The 16870-nt window shown below is 34.7% G+C and overlaps 1 protein-coding gene across 1 annotated transcript in view; it reads right to left on the bottom strand.

Annotated features, from left to right (window-relative positions):
- The window catches only part of ARSB (arylsulfatase B), a 233076-nt gene that overhangs the window by 203533 nt on the left and 12673 nt on the right, over positions 1–16870 (bottom strand). Inside the window, exons 2-3 of the mRNA XM_031966136.1 lie at positions 7129–7315; positions 4137–4327 (exon numbers count right to left, since the gene is read on the bottom strand). Of these exons, the coding sequence (XP_031821996.1) occupies positions 4137–4327; positions 7129–7315 (378 nt within the window). The remainder of the gene's footprint in view (positions 1–4136; positions 4328–7128; positions 7316–16870) is intronic.

Raw genomic sequence — 16870 nt, 5'->3', positions numbered from 1 at the left:
ACTTTATAGGCAAGACAACCTCCTGTTCCATCTTTTATGGGAAGTTTTTCTCAATCCCTCTTAATTCTAGCATCTCCCCCTGTTAATTATTTCCTATTTATCCTATAGCTTGTTGGTACATATTTGTTTCTTTTCTTCCCTATTAGATTGTGAATGCCTTAAGGGGGAAAATTATCTTTTCTCTTTGTATCCCTAGAGTTTAGCACAGTGCTTGGAACATAATAAGTACTTAATAAATGCTTAGTGATTGACTGACTTGTTGACTGACCATTAAAGAGTTCAAGGGAGAGAGGAGATAGGGCTTATTTCTTTAAGGGTCTGTAATCTGGGGAATTTCACCAAAGTAGTTATGTTCTGACACAAAGAGATTAATTTATATTGCATAAAGGGATCACTCAATACAGTCTCATTTTTGCAGTTAATTTAATATCTGATTCCTTTTTTGCGCTCAAATCTGGAAAAGACCAATTCTTTATATGTAAGATGGAAATAATAAAAAATATACATACATATAATAAAAATATACATATCTCACAGAACTGTTGTGAAGAAAGTGCTTTGTAAACTTTAAATGAATATTTATAGAGCCTTTTAAAGTTTGCAAAATATTTTATTTGCATCATTTTCTTTAAGCCTCACAATAAACTATGAAGGTAGTTACAATAGATATTATCATTCCCATTTTAGAGAAAAATAAACAAGTTCAGAAGAATTACATGATTTGTCTCAGACCATATAGCTAATGAGTGGACTTAGACAATATAATAAGAAAATTCCCACATTTGAAGTCAGAGGACGGGGATTATTTTTTTTTTTTTAATACTCAAGTATCCTTTTTTCCCAGGTGGAAGTGCAGCTGTCATTAACAGACCCAATCCCACCATTAATGGGCATAGTACCTTTGACCTGCTCTCTTTCTGACCTGAGCCAATTGGTGTTTCTTTACACAGCCAGAAAGTGGTTATACTCCAGTAGTCCATGTCTGCACCAGAGGGGTACAGAGGAGAGAGTAGTGCAGAATGTCAGAGGAGAGGAGAGTGTATATTAGGGAGATGATGCAAAGGTGAAAAGCACAGGCTTGGATAATGAGGTGGGTGGGAGGGATAAAAGATGGCAAGGAGTGGATGATGACTCCTAGGTTGTGAGCTTGAGGGACTGGGACCCTCTACAGGTATAGGGAAAGTACAGAGATGGGGTTTAGGGGGAAAGATAATGAATTCTGCTTTGGACATGTTAAGTTTAAGATATTTACTGAGACATCCAGTGCAACATGTCTGAAAGACAATTACATATATGACATTATGTATCAACAGAGTATGTGACTTTGGGAAAATTTTCTTGGACCACATTTTCCTTATCTACAAAATGAGAAGGTTGGTATATATATATATATATATATATATATATATATATATTGCCACATCATCAATACATCTAATGAAAAATTACAACAGTGTATTTGTTGAGGATCTTAGAACAAAATAGTTACAAGACTTGTTTGGTCACTGTCTATAATATAAAATCAATATGTTGAATAAATTATATATCCCAAAAGTTAGCTTACTCACAGTATAGTCTCATTCATTTTTATTTTGACAAACTCAGAATCTATGAAAATTTAATTTCTCAGTTAGACGAAGGTATTTCTCCCATGAATGTAAATTTACTTTTGTACCACTTTTAGAGGAAAAAAAAGGTCTAGCATAACAAATTCATAATCCTAACAACTTTTTAGAGTATAAAGTCTCTTTAGGGAGCTGTGTTTACTTTCTTCAGTGAACATATCAACCTGCTCTCTAAGGGATAACCCCTATTGTTAGGCAATTTGCTAAACCTTCAGTCTTTTAAAGAAAGTGGAAAAAAGACAGAATAATATCGATAAAAGCATAATTTAGTGAGTCTGAAATTCAAAACAATGTTCCTCTTTGGTTTGGCAGTTATATTCCTGCTAACTTGCTTCATTGTTCTCACATTAGGATTAAATGCCGCAGGAGTTATTATCTCAGAATATTTTTTAGTTGATGATAGGTGTGTGTGTGAATATATATATATATATATATATATATATATATATATATATATTGCATGTATATCCTCAGGCAATCAGTTAATCAACTGAAAAATATTTATTAAGTGCCTCCTATGTCCCAAACACTACCTGAGGTGCTGAAAATAAATTGTAATGAAAGAACTACTCACAAGGAATCAAATACTGCCTGAGGTGCTAGAAATAAAGTAAAATGAAAGAAACTACTACTCACAAGGAATTTACATTATAATGGGGAAAACAAATACATGTAAAAATAATACAACATAAATATAAACATAAATAATACAACACGATATAAATAAATGCAAATGTATACAAAGTAGTTAAATACAAACTACTTTTGGAGGGATGGTACTAAGAGTTGGAAAAATCAGGAAAGGCTTGTTATAAAGTTGATACTTGATATCAACAACTTTGTACAGCTTAGCTCACTTAAATCCAATTCAAAAGTCAAGGTATCACCCCATGATGCCATTGGTCCTCTTTAAAAATGAAAGCCAAAGGCACAACAACAAAAGAAGAGAGGGACTCTATGAGGTAGAACAAAAGTTCTTAAACTGTGGATCATGACGCCATATGGGGTCATATAACTGAATGTGGAAGTTGCAAAAAAAAAATTGCCAACAATTAAAGGCCTCAAATATTCCACCAAGATTTAATTATTTTTGTAAAAATAAACAAGCACATCTATTTTATTAGTATGAAATTTGCTTCTGTCTTTAATAAAAGGTAAAATTACATGTATGCCAAAGAATTGTTTTAAAATAAAATTCTTTATGATTTGTTATTAATAAATGTTTGATTTGCATAGTGCTTTATATACCTATATACTGGAAGTCTTGTAAAAATTTCTCTGGTGAAAAGGGGTCATGGGTGGAAAAAGTTTAAGAAGCCCTACAGTAGATGAAAGGACGGAGTTCATTCCAGGTACATGGGATAGCCAGAACAAAGGAACAAAGATAAGAAATGGAGTGTTTTGTTTAAGGAATAGAGGGGATCATTTTGGCTAGATCAAATGGTGGTGGAGGGAGAGTAATATCCAGTAAAGCTGGAAAGATAGTTTAGGGCCAGATTATGTAGGGCTTAATAAGCTAACCAGAATTGATATTTTACCTTTTAGGTAAAAAGAAGCCTCAGGAGTTGGTTGAGCAGACAAATAACAGGTCAGGTCTGTGTTTTAGGAAAATTATTTTAACAGCAATATGTAAGATAGTCTCAAGTGCAGAGCAATTTGAAGCAAATCACTTGAGGCAAATCGCCTGACCTCTCTATGCCTTAGCTTCTGAAACTCTAAAATAAAGAAGGCTGGATCAGATGATCTCTAAAGTCTCTTCCAGCTCTAAACCTGGAACTCCATTGTATAATAACAATAGCTAGTATTTCTATAGCTTCTAGGGTCTGCCAGGTACTCTGCTAAGCATTTAACAATTTATTATACTATTTGATCTTAAAAATAACCTTGGAAGCTAAATGCTATCATTATCCTTTTTTTTTTTAAACAGTTAAGATAGACATAAATTAATTAGCTTTATCAGGGTCATAGAGCTAATAAATGTCTGAAGGCCACATTTGAACTCAGATCTTCCAGACTCCAGGCTCAGTGCTTTATCCACTGCATCACCTAGCCTGGGATCTCATTATTTGTAAAGAAACAATGAGTTCTTTCCTACAAGATCAAAGGTTAAAAATAGAATCTTCCTCTAGACAAAACAAAGCATTGTTAAAAGATAGATTGTTAAAAGAAGATGATCCAAATGACCTATATCTTTCAATAACTCAATGTACTTTAATTTCGCAAGAGGCTCAACTTCACATACACTCAGAAGAGTGTATGTATGTGTATATATATATGGAAAGAAGGAAAGAAGGAAGGAAGGAAGGAAAGAAGGAAAGAAGGAAGGAAGGAAGGAAGGAAGGAAGGAAGGAAGGAAGGAAGGAAGGAAGGAAGGAAGGAAGGAAGGAAGGAAGGAAGGGAGGGAGGGAGGAAGAGAAGAAGGAAGGAAGGAAGGAAGGAAGGAAAAGGAAGGAAGGGAAGAAAGAAGGGAAGGAGGAGGGAAGGAGGGAGAGAGGGAAGGAAAGAATATACCTTTTGAGCTGGATGTTTAGCAATAAGGTCTATAGCCTTTTCTGTAAATATATTTGTTGAATATGTATTGTTGTATCCTTCTGCAACATCTTCTCCATCTCTAAAATCAAGAGCGCACCGGGTGACATTCAGGGCATCAATGTGTACACAGTGTTTATGGGAGTAGTAATCTTCACTACCTAAGAGATACCCTACGATGAGAATGGAAGATGAAAGCAGTCAGCACAGCATAAGACTTATTAGATAAACGAATGTTTCAGCATTTAATCGCCTAATGCGATTGATTACCCATGACAAGGCTAATCAGATGACAAGGCTAATCAGAGCAAGATTCTTTAACATCTCTATACTTGATACTGCAAAGCATAAAAATTTCATTTGTGGTGCCATTCTAACCTGTGACCCCAGAAAGATATGGAGAACAGCAGCTCAGCTGTTTTATCAGGCAAATGGCTGATATCAGTGAAATACATTTAAAATAAGCTCAGAGCACACACGAAGTAAAGGGAAGGATGTCTTGGACTTGTGAGGTTAGAATGAAGCCCAGGAAACAGATGCAGTGTGGACTGGACATCTGGCTTTATTAGGAGGGGGTACACAAAATGGTTTTGTTCCTGTCATCCTCAGTTTGTTTGTGATACTGGCTTCTCAGGAGCAGCCGAGTCATCCCTAGTCGGATGCTGACACCAGCTGGTGAAAAACACAAATCTTTCCTAATAAAGCCCCCTGACCATCGTATAGAATACCTATAAAACCAACTCAAAAACTGTGTCTAAATTAGACTTTTTATATATTTAAATTCCTCCAGGGAGTCAGATATCAACAGCCTCCCTGCCCCAGTTATGGGACTCAGAGATGAGAAAACAAACGGATAATCTTTATCAATAATTCTGTAAAAGTCTCCTCTTCCAATATTAAGATGGACAACCTTGTTCTTTATCATAGGCGCCATCTACAGACGGATCATGGGAAACTCTCCAAAGGTAAGGGTAACAGCATGAGCCTTCTCCCCAGGTCCAAATCCCTATCATCTACATCGTAAAAACCTCCCACATATCCTAAAAACAAATGGATACTAAGCAAATCTCTTAACATCTCTGCCTCTTGGCTCTCTGATTTGTACAACGAAGGATTGAATTAGATGCCCTTTTAGGGGCTTTCCAATTCCTACATCTCTGTTCCTATGGCAAACAGCTCCCCATCCTCCATGATTCATCAAATCAGAGGCCCCTCATGTTAATAAATGCTTTGTTCTCTGACAAAATGGCTTTTATGCTGAACAATATCAGAAGACAAAATAAATTTTTTAAAAATTAAAAGAAAAAATAAAAGGAACTGTATATAGTTCTCAAAATATAATGATTAAAAAAATACACATCCACTCATAAACTCATTCCTTCATATGTCAAAACACTAGAAACCTTAAGTATTTGCTCTAAACTACTTGATTTGCATTAGAGGAAACAAAGTTCTTATAAAAATCATATTGTTTTTGGTGGGCGTGGATCAAGTTTTAGGAAAATTGGGGGGAGGCGACGGGGATTAGGAGGGTAAAGAGTATTCATTCTATTTCTGTGCTGTACCAATGATTTATTATGTGACCTTGTGGAACTCACTTTAGCTTGTCCACCTGTAAACTGCAGACAATAGGCTTATCATCTGGGGGAATCTATTCAGATGAGAGGCCTGGTACAAAGATGTTATATATGTGCCAAATATTAATATTGAAAAGATCTAATAAATAAGAAGACACCAGAGAAATGACAGCTATTTGTTCACACATTTCTTTGTGCCGCTCCATTAATTTACAAATAGCTTAACCGCCAAACTGATTTCAAGTAATAAAATAATAATTATTATTATGAGCATACAGAGCTTTTTATCTTTACAGTGATTTACAAACATGAATTTATATTCTGAAAGCCATCAGCCCCTAAAAGAATGCTATTACCTGTGCCTTTTTTTGGAAACATAAAAAAAAAATGTTTTTGAACAATTTAATTTCTGACTTTAAAAAAAACAATATAACAGTCAACACATAATAATAATGCTAGCCATATGGTAAGAATATTTAGTTTTATGGAAACATTGCAGAGAAGGAAATGTGAACCTGATTTGTTCTCTCTAAAAATAAGATACTAAAAAAAGATTTTAAAACATTTAAATAGGCTGAATATTTTAATACAAATTTACTATTACAGGACTATTAGACCATTTCTATTTAGGTCATAGATTTAGAGTTAGAAAACACTCTAAAAAATTATCTATACCAGTTCTTTACTTTTTTGTGTCAGTCTAATGAAACCTATAGACTCCTCAATGTTTTAAAACAAGTAAAAAAAAATTACTTAAGATTACAAAAGAAATCAATTTCACTGATCTGCAATTAAGGAAACATATATTTATTAAATTTAATGGATCCTAAATTAAGAACTCCTGATCTGGACCAACCCTTTCATTTCTCAGATGAGGAAACATGCTCAAAAAACTCCATTTGTCCAAGATGACTGAGACAATAAGTGGACAGGCCATTTGCTTCCAAATCCAGAGATCTTCCCATTAGCTTATACTAGACTTGCCAAAATAGATTATATGCATGCCTAGGAAACTGTTGAGAACCTCTTTCTCCACCTTGTCCAGGAAAGAAAATCTATTTACTTACTTTAAAAGCTAACGATTATCTAGATATGGAGAAAGGCACCAGAGGGAAAAGACTTAAGGTCACTGACATACAATGACCAGCCATGATTCTAAAAGACCCATGATGAAACATGATACTCATCTCCTAACACAGAAGTGTTGGACTCAGGATACAGAATGAGACATATATCTTTGGACAGAATCAATGCAGGAATTTCTTTATGGATTTACTGCAATAAAAACTGACTCACTCAGCATTGATATTTCCAGTTAATTCATCTGATTAGAGTTGAGTGTTTTTTTTTTAATTAGAGAGCTACAGTTGGGACAAATTATAAAGAATTTCCATTACCAAAGAAGGTATCGAATCCCCTGCGTGTTGGAAGACATTCTTTTCGGAACATGCCCAGATGCCACTTTCCAACCATGTGGGTGACGTAGCCAGCCTCCTGGAGAAGTTCGGGCAGCAGCTTTTCATCGAGGGGTAAGCAACTGGGTTGGCAGGGCCAGATTATCTGATGCTGTAAACCTGTATGGATCTTAAAAGAATAAACATAAGATCAGGGATTAAAGATCTTAGCTATATAATATCATTATATAATGATCTCATATAGCCATATGGCAAGAATATTTAGTCTTATGGAAATATTGCAGAGGAGGAAATGTGAACCTGATTTGTTCTCTCTTAAAATAAGATACCATAAAAAAGATTTTTAAAAATTTAAATAGACTGAATATTTTAATACAAATTTACTATTACAGGACTATTAGACCATTTCTATTTAGGTCATAGATTTAGAATTAGAAAGGACTCTATTAGAGCATAGAGTGGCTGCCCAGTTTCATGAATACAACACCAGACTTGCACTCCTATCCTAGATCCCTATAGAGGCTTAAGCAATAGGCTTCTGAGATGGAGATCGTTAGCCTGATCAGCCAAGAAAATGCATGTGGGTATGGATGTAAAAGCAAAAACAAAACAGTCTTTTGCCAATATTTGTTATAAAGGATATCTTACAATCATGGTGGTTGGAGGTTGTTATAGAGCAGGGAATGATAAAAATACAAAGAAGAGAACGATAAAGCATTAATGGAATATTTTTAAAAATACACACAAGAAAACTGGGAAATGGCTGAACAAATTATGGTATAGGGATATAATGGAATTGTTTTGTACTGTGAGAAAGGGGTTGGTCAGAAAAGCTTGGAAGATTTGTATAAACTGATGTAGAGTGAAGTGAGCAGAGCAGAGATTTTTGTTCATTAAAAAAACAAATTTAAAAGTAAAAAAGAAAAAAAGCAGAATGAACAGGAACAAGCAGAATTATATGAGAATTACCAAGTTAACTGTAATGTATATTTTAAAAATGAAAAATAAGCTGAATGCAATAGAGACTCGCCAACTTACATGTAATACTCCTTTTCTGTGTTTTAATGTATGGAAATGTTTATGTTTTGGGGGTGTTTGTCAGGTTCATAATGACAAAAAAAAAAGAACTTAAAAAAGTTTTAGAGTAAAAATCATTGTATGTATGGACAGGGAATATTAGAAAAGGAAGAGACCTCAGAGGAAAACTCATCCAGTCTATATTTATTTTTTCTTACATTTTAAAATTATTTATTTAGTAATTTATTTTTCCCCAATTACATATAAAAACAATTTTTCATGTTCATTTTTAAAATTCTGAGTTCTAAATTCTCTTCCTCCCTCTCAGCACTTCTCATTAAGAAAGCAAACAATTTGATATGGATTATATATGTATAGTCAGGCAAAACATATTTCCATATTTGTCATCTAACCTATACCTTAAAAATACTCACTACTATAAAATATCCAATACTTATTTATTATTCAACATCTATTTGTAGACCTATGATGGGGAGGAATCCAGAGCCTTCTCAGCCAGCCCTTTCTACTTATGGGCAACTCTAGTTATGAGAATGCATTTCCTGAAATCAAGATAAATCTACTAACCATCCCCCTTTCCCACCTCTACTCATTGTTCATGATACTACCTATAGAAGTTAAACAGGATTAGTTTCAACCCTCTTCCATTGATTGCCCATCACATACCTAAGGATAGCTATCATATTGTCCCTAAGTGTTTTCTAATTCAGGCTAAATGTCTTCAGTTCTTTTAAGCAATCCCCATACGGGGAGAACCATATTAGAAGATTTAATTTTCTACTTCTGAACTGCAAGGATAACCTGAGATGCAAATCTTGGCAATCATGTATGGAAAGCATTTGGAATACTTTTTAAATTAAAAGCTATTGTTCTCACTATCATTTCTATGGTCTTTGAAGACCTAGCAATATTCGAAAATTTCAGAATATTTTGAATTTAATGTTTCACCTTCCATATCCCATTTGAAGCCCATTTAACTGCCAGTTTCAACCACTTCTTGACGTAACAATACCACCACTAGTCTATTTCCAAAGATGATTAGGGGAAAAGGAAAAGAGCCTATATGTTCTAAAATATTTATAGGCACTTTCTTTGCGGTGGCAAAGAACTGGAAATTGCAGGGATGTCCATCACTTGGGAAATGGCTAAACAAATTGTGATATATGATTATAATGGAATACTATGTGCTATATAAGAAATGATGAGCTTGATGATCTTAGAAAAACATAGTCTTGCATGAAATAATGAAAAGTGAAATGAGGATCAAGACAATACTGTATAGTAATAACTATATTGTTTTAAGAACAACTCTGAATGAGTTAGCCATTTTGACTACAAATACCAAATTAACTACAAAGGACATATGAAGGAAAATGTTATCGGCATCCAAAAGAAAGAACCAATAAATCGAACTTTGTATAGAATGATTTTACATATATACACACACATACATATGTATATGGTATATATATATACACAAACACATTTTTGTCTAATGGTAGGCATCTCTAGTCCTGGGGAAGTATCTGATTTTATTACATAGTTAAATGAATAGCAGGTTGTACATGATAAATTTGCAATTTCATATGCAATCATCTTTTTTCTTATTATACTACATTATGGAAATATTTGTTTTATTCCATAAATTAAGAAATAAATAAAAATTTAAAACACTCCCTGGTTCCCTGGTTCTTCTTTTTTCTTTCTGTATCATCAGTTCTTCTGGATTTAATTATTATCTCTATACATATGATTTCTTTCTTGCTTTGCCAACTGCCTCTTAAATATTTTATAGTGAAAATAAGAATAACAAACTCATCTGTCCAGCTAGTAACAACAACTATTATTGTTGGTGGTGGTGTTTTTTAATTATCATTTTATTATTAAATCATTAATTTGTTATTGTTGAAATAATAATTATTGGTTTCTTATTATTATGTAATTGCAGCAACTAAGTGATGCAGAAGATAGAGCACTGGTCCTGGGGTTAGAAAAACTTGAATAGAAATTTGACTTCAGACCTTAGTAAGACACATACCTCTGGGTAAGTAATAATAACAATAATATAACTAGCATTTACATAGTGCTTTAAAGTTTGCAAAGCATTTTATATATACTTTACATAGGTTACTTATTTGATCCTCACAACCCCATGAGGTAGATGCCATTATCTCCCCTTTACAGATGCGGAAACTGAACCTTAAAATAGGCAGTTAAATGATTTGCCAAAGTCATACAGAAAGTATATTTTAGAATTTGAGCTCGAATTTTCCTGTTACCAAGTTTATTACTCTATCCACTGCTGACAAGTATTATACATGTATACAATATATACAGATACATGTGGTATTTATATTTATTTGTGTAAATGTCTATATTGATTCCTGTGTCCACTGTTAGAATCTAATCTTACTGAGGAGCAAGCTGATTTCATTTCTGTCTACATATCACTAGCACCCAACAACACAAGTGCCCAGCCCAGTGATGGACTGTCTATCTGTAGTCTGAGAGCCAGCCTAAAAGAAGTCCAGAAATACTCATCAGAAAACAGGGTGATGAAATTTTTGGCTTCATTAATTCTCATCGGGAAATAAAAGGTGTGATCAGAGTCAGTGAGGGGAGTATCCTCATCAACGAAATCACAGATCCTTGGAGTAATGAAGTAAATATCCCTTCTAATAAGCCTGCCATCATTTCCTATTATTCTTTGACACAGATATAATTTTCTTTTTCCACATCTCAGTGCTCTAGTGATGAACACAATTTTGAGCATGTTGAAATAATGAAAAAAAGAAACACAGAGTTACATTAAAGGAGACTCAAGCCATCTCAAAACCTGAAGGAGAATGTGCCTCCCCTTAATAAGTGTTTTCTGATGATTTGCACAAGAGACAAAGCAAAAAGTCACAGGTTCCATTCTGTCACAATGGGTGGCTAGTTACTTGGTACTTCTCTTGTCAACTTCAATTTCTTTCTTGGTAATAGTAGGATAAGAGTCTTTATTTTAGATATTTTATGAACATGTAAGGAATAAGTATCTACATCATATTTGATAATTCAGCCATTTTTATTTGTCGAACAAATATTTATTGAGCATCTACTTTGTAAAAGGTGCAGTACCTACTTACATTTTAACAGGAGAGTAGATAGAAATAATAATAATAATTGCTATTATTATTATAAATTTGAAAGTATGCAGAGCATTTTACATATGTTATCATTTGATCCTCATAACAATTCTGTGAGATAGATACTATTATTATCTCTATTTTGCAGACTGGTTTCCAAATCCAGTAAGCTATCTAAAATATCTAACTATCCCATGGGAAAAAAAAAACCCATGGTCAGCTTGGATAATTGCCTTAAAAGGACACTAATTTGGGGCTAGGATCATTAAGAGTTGCTTATCCAAGACCAGAACCCAGGAATCTTACATCTAAGTCAAATGTCTCAATTAACCGTATGATAATGGGAAAGTCAATTTACCACTATGGGTTTTAATTTCCTCATTTCTCAAATGAATGGCTGAAATCACATGATCCCTAAGATCTCAGAACTTCAAGGATGTTTACTGCCATTTTTAAAATGAAGCAGCAGCCCTTTTAAGTACCCCACACATCAGAAAATTTTTTCTACTTGTTTATTTCTCTGTAATAGGATTTAAGATTTACAACACATTTAGATAGCTCTTTATCATTTGCAAAATACTTTCTTCCCAACCTCTGAGATAGACATGAAAGCTCTAATTATTACTTCATTTCACAAATTAGTAAATTTATTGTAAGAATGGTTCTTGCTCTTATAAAACTTGAATCAATTCATTGAGTAAGAGACATTTATCAGTAAGTTAATAAACATTTATGAAGCACCTACTGTATTCCTGGTATTGTGTTAAATGTTGGGGATATAAAGAGGTGAAAAACATTCCTCACCCCCCCAGGAGCCCACAGGCTAACAGGAGAGACAAGAAGTAAACCAACATGCACAAACAAGCTATATGCAAGATAAAGAGAATATAATTAAGAGAGGGGAGGCACTAAAATTAAGGAGGAGTGGGAAAGGTTTCCTGTAGAAAATGGCACTTAATTTGGGGCCTAAAGGAAGTCAGTAGTCAGGGAAGTGAGGAGGGAGGTCAATTCAGGAATGGGGGCAGCCAGAGAAAATGCCCAGAAACAAGAGATGGAGCATCTTGTTTGTGGAACAGGCAGGAAATCAGTATTTACTGGGTCAAAGAATGTGATGGGAATAAGGTATAAGAAGACTAGAAAGGTAGCAGAGTTTCGGCTTTGAACAACAAACAGAGGATTTTGAATTTGATCCTTAAGGCAATAGGGAACCATTGGGGTTTATAAAGCAGGGGGGTAATTAATGAGAACAGAACTTTAAGAAAATTACTGATAGCTGAATGCAGGAGGGAGACTTGAGACAGGCTGACCCACCAGCAGGCTATTGTTACAATCCAGGCATAATGTGATGAGAGTCAGCACTAAAGTACTGACAGTGCCAAAGAAGATAGGAGGTGGATTCAAGAGGGGAAATTTATAGGTGTTGGCAACAGTTTAGATATGGGGCTAAGGAGATGCAGTGATTGTGAGGAATCCAGAATGACTTCTAGATTGTAAGCCTCAGGGACTGGGAGGATGATATTGCTCTGTAGAGTAACTGGGAAGGTAGGAGATGGGGAGGATTTAGGGGGAAAGATAAGGAGTTCTGTTTTGGACATATTGAATTTGAGATGTCTATTGGGCATCCAGTTCAAGAGGTCTGAAAAGTCATTTGGAGATTCAAGAGTGGAGGTCAGCAGAAAGATTAGGGCAGGATAGGAAGATTTAAGAATCATCAGCATAGAATAAAACGAGCAGAGCTAAGAGATCATTATATACTTCAACAACAATACTATATGATGACCAGTTCTGATGGCCCTGGCCATCCTCAGCAATGAGATCAACCAAATCATTTCCAATGGAGCAGTAATGAACTGAACCAGCTACGCCCAGCGAAAGAACTCTGGGAGATGACTAAAAACCATTACATTGAATTCCCAATCCCTATATTTTTATCCACCTGCATTTTTGATTTCCTTCACAAGCTAATTGTACAATATTTCAGAGTCTGATTCTATTTGTACAGCAAAATAACGGTTTGGTCATGTATACTTATTGTGTATTTAATTTATATTTTAATATATTTAACATCTAGTGGTCATCCTGCCATCTGGGGGAGGGGGTGGAGGGTAAGAGAGGAAAAATTGGAACAAGAGGTTTGGCAATTGTCAATGCTGTAAAGTTATCCATACATATAACCTGTAAATAAAAGGCTATTAAATTTTTAAAAAATCATCAGCATAGAAATGGTCATTAAAGTCATGAGAGATGATGAGAATCCTAAAGGAAGTAATATAGAGGGAAAAGAGAAGAAGGTCCAAGATAGAATCTTTATAAGAGAAATTTGCTGCAAAGATTTTTCCCAGTTTAACCGTTATTTCTTGAATGTTGGCTGCATTAGTTTTGTTTATAATTTTTTTTTAATTTTACGAAATCAAAATTGGTAAATTGTCAATGAATATGAACAAGCAACTCTCAGGGGAAGAAATTCAAGCTATACATAGACATATGGGGAAAAGTATTTCAAGCCATTAAAATTATAGAAATGCAATTTAAAAATAAGTGCTTAGTACTTTAAAAAATTTAAATCATTTAACCTTGAAATAAACAAAAAAAAAAAAAAAAAAGGAAGAGATTTTAAAGTTCCTCTAATTCAACCCCTTCATTTTATGAATATGGAAATTGAAGCCAAAAGAGATTCTGAGATTTACTTCAGGTCACTCAGTAAGTATCAGAGCCAGCCTAGGTCCAATGATTATAAATTCGTGAGTCTCTTCATTTTATGAGATGGAGTTTGTGGCTGTCATAAATTTCTACAGATATGTGATTACATTAAAAGTAAATAATTCTTTAATTTAATTAAAGGAAGAGAAGGTGTTCTAAAAAAGTATTTTCTACAAGCAAAAGGGAGAAGTACCTCCAAAACTACTATCCCTCTACCAGTCCCCACCCATTCATCCTGAGCATTCCTATGATGCAGGTTCACAATGGGAAGTAAACTATGGGAAAGAAGCATAATGGCCCCAGAACTGGCAGGTTCAGTCTAAGCAAGGCAGTAAGTCTCATCAAGTGGCAAGTGCTACACGTGGGAAGGCAATTGTATCCCTTGACATCCCATGTTGCAACATGGAGCATAGCTTCAGCAACCTCATGCTAGTTCTGGTTCTGGAGTTTCCCAAGGAGAATCTAAGACAGACTTGATGCATACTGAGTATTCCATGAGGATGTTAGATGGAACTTCAATGAGCTGAGGAGAAGCATAAGCAAAGTGTTAGAGTAAATGTCACACAGCCTTAAAAGGAAGTTACATGAGACTGCTGTAAAGAGAACTATACTCATCATGGTCTGTAAGTGACTGATGTACTAATTCCTGGGGAAAAGTTTTCCCACTGGTGAGTGCTATTTTCCATACATTAGGGCTGTAACAAATAGGGCTTTAGTTCCAAGCCCTAAAGAAATCCAGTCATGTTTTCTGCCTTGTGGCGCTAAGTACTTTTACCGGCAGTCAGTGATGGGTATTAGATACTGAAGTTCCTAAGTTATCTGAATGAATCTCAGTCATGTCTAACTCTTTGTGATCCCAAGAACCATAGCATAACAGTACTGTCCTTGGGGTTTTCTTGGCAAATATCCTGGGAGGGTTTGCCATTTCCTTTTTAAATGGATTAAGGCAAATACTTAAATTTGCCCAGAATCACACAGTTGGTAAGTTTCTGACTCCTTGACTCTAATGCCTGAGCTATCTAGCTGCTTTCCACAGAAAATAGTAGATCTCAAAGAACTTCTGACACAGCACAGAATATTTGAATTGGGATGAATCTTAGAGGCCTGAACTGAAAATCAGCTCCCCAAGTGACCATTCAGACTCCCTTGAAAGATCTCTGAGAAGGAGGAACCTACTACTTTCTGAGGCAATCCAATCTACCTTGAAACAACTCTAATCGACAGAAAGGTTTTGCTGATGATGAGCATCAATTTATCTCTGAGCAGCTATCCCCTGATCCTGTCCTCTTGTGCTAAGCTGAAAAATTCTAACTCCTCTTCCCTGTGACAACTCTTCAAATACTTAAAAGATGGTTATCTTTGGTGCTTCTAAGTCTTTTCCCAATCAATCAAACCCAGAAACTGGGGGCCAATGATATTAAGCAAATATTTCGATAGCATTTAAAATCTCCTCCCCCTCAAAAAACCCATCTCATAATAGGATAGAATAAAGGAGGATTGATTCACATTAAGATGTGTATAACTTTTTTTGTAACAAAAAATTAGTCTTTGACATCAGTGATTCATAAAGTAGCTAGGTGGTGAATTACAGCACCAGGCCTGAAGTCAGGAATACCTGAATTCAAATCCTACATCACACTTTAGTAAGCAGGTGACATAGTCAAGTTAGTTTTCTTTGCCTCAGTTTCCTTATTTGTAAAACAGAGATAATAGCACCTATCTTCAAGGATCATGGTAAGGATAAAATGAGATAATTTTTAGTGTTTAGTATAATGTCTGGCACAGAGTAAGTGCCATATAAATGTTAGCTATTGTTTTTATAAGGAAAGGCATAACTTACTCAAACATCATATCATTGTTCAAAGACCTTACCAGATACCAGATTCAAAGACTGATTAATTACAGAGACTTGAAAGATTCACAGATTAGAGTGGTTTTTTTTTTTTTAACACAATTGCAACACTAGTGCAAAAAATAAAAACCAAAAAAAATTTAAATAAAAAAAAAACTTTGCCAGTACATAAACCTGTTTCTGTTTTATTATAGGCTTCCACTAAATAACTTTTACACAAACTAGGGGATACTCTAGAATTTTTATTTCTTTGGTGTCTTTCCAGACCCAACTTTTGTAAAATGGTTGTACTACCAACCAGCTGTTAGATTTCATGACACCTCTCCCATCCTTCTTAAAAGGGTTAGGTAATGCTTACTTTAAAAAAAAAAGGCAAAGTAAAATTAAACTAGTTAGAGAATTTCCTGGAACTCTTTGAAATAAATGAAAGCATATTAGAATATTACAAAACCAAGGTTGGACATCTCTGGTTCTGACAAAGATTGGGGGGGAAAAGGAAAAAAGGAAATCTTTAACCAAAAAAAAGCAAACAGGGCAGCTAGGTGGTGCAATGGATCCAGTCCTGAAGTCAGGAGGACCTAGTTCAAATCTAGTATCAGACGTTTAACACTTCCTAGCTGTGTGGCAACACAAAAACAAAAACAAAAATAAAAACAAACAAAAAGAAACCTACCCACCACCTCAATAATAGAAAGTTAACCCCCAGCTCTATGATTCTAGCAATATACATTAACTGACATCAGAGTAGGATGAGTGAATACATGATTAAATTAACATTTTGTCAAACCTGGAAGATCCATCATCAATAAATATACAGAATTTTTTAAAAAAGGAAATGTACCAATCACAGGCAAAAAATTCAATCTAATCACTAGAAAGCAAAGCTCTGCTATTTTGGCTTCTCTTTAATCCTGGGTGGAGAACCAGGTGGTTAGGCTGCATCTCTCTTCATTATCTACAATAATATGGAACTTGTTTTTTTCAGTTCCTGATACTGTATTTGACA

The sequence above is a fragment of the Sarcophilus harrisii genome, chromosome 1 (assembly GCF_902635505.1).
Source record: "Sarcophilus harrisii chromosome 1, mSarHar1.11, whole genome shotgun sequence".
NCBI classification, from domain to species: Eukaryota; Metazoa; Chordata; class Mammalia; order Dasyuromorphia; family Dasyuridae; genus Sarcophilus; species Sarcophilus harrisii.
Note: the sequence above shows the minus strand (reverse complement) of the source record. Positions and strands in the feature narration are given on the sequence as shown.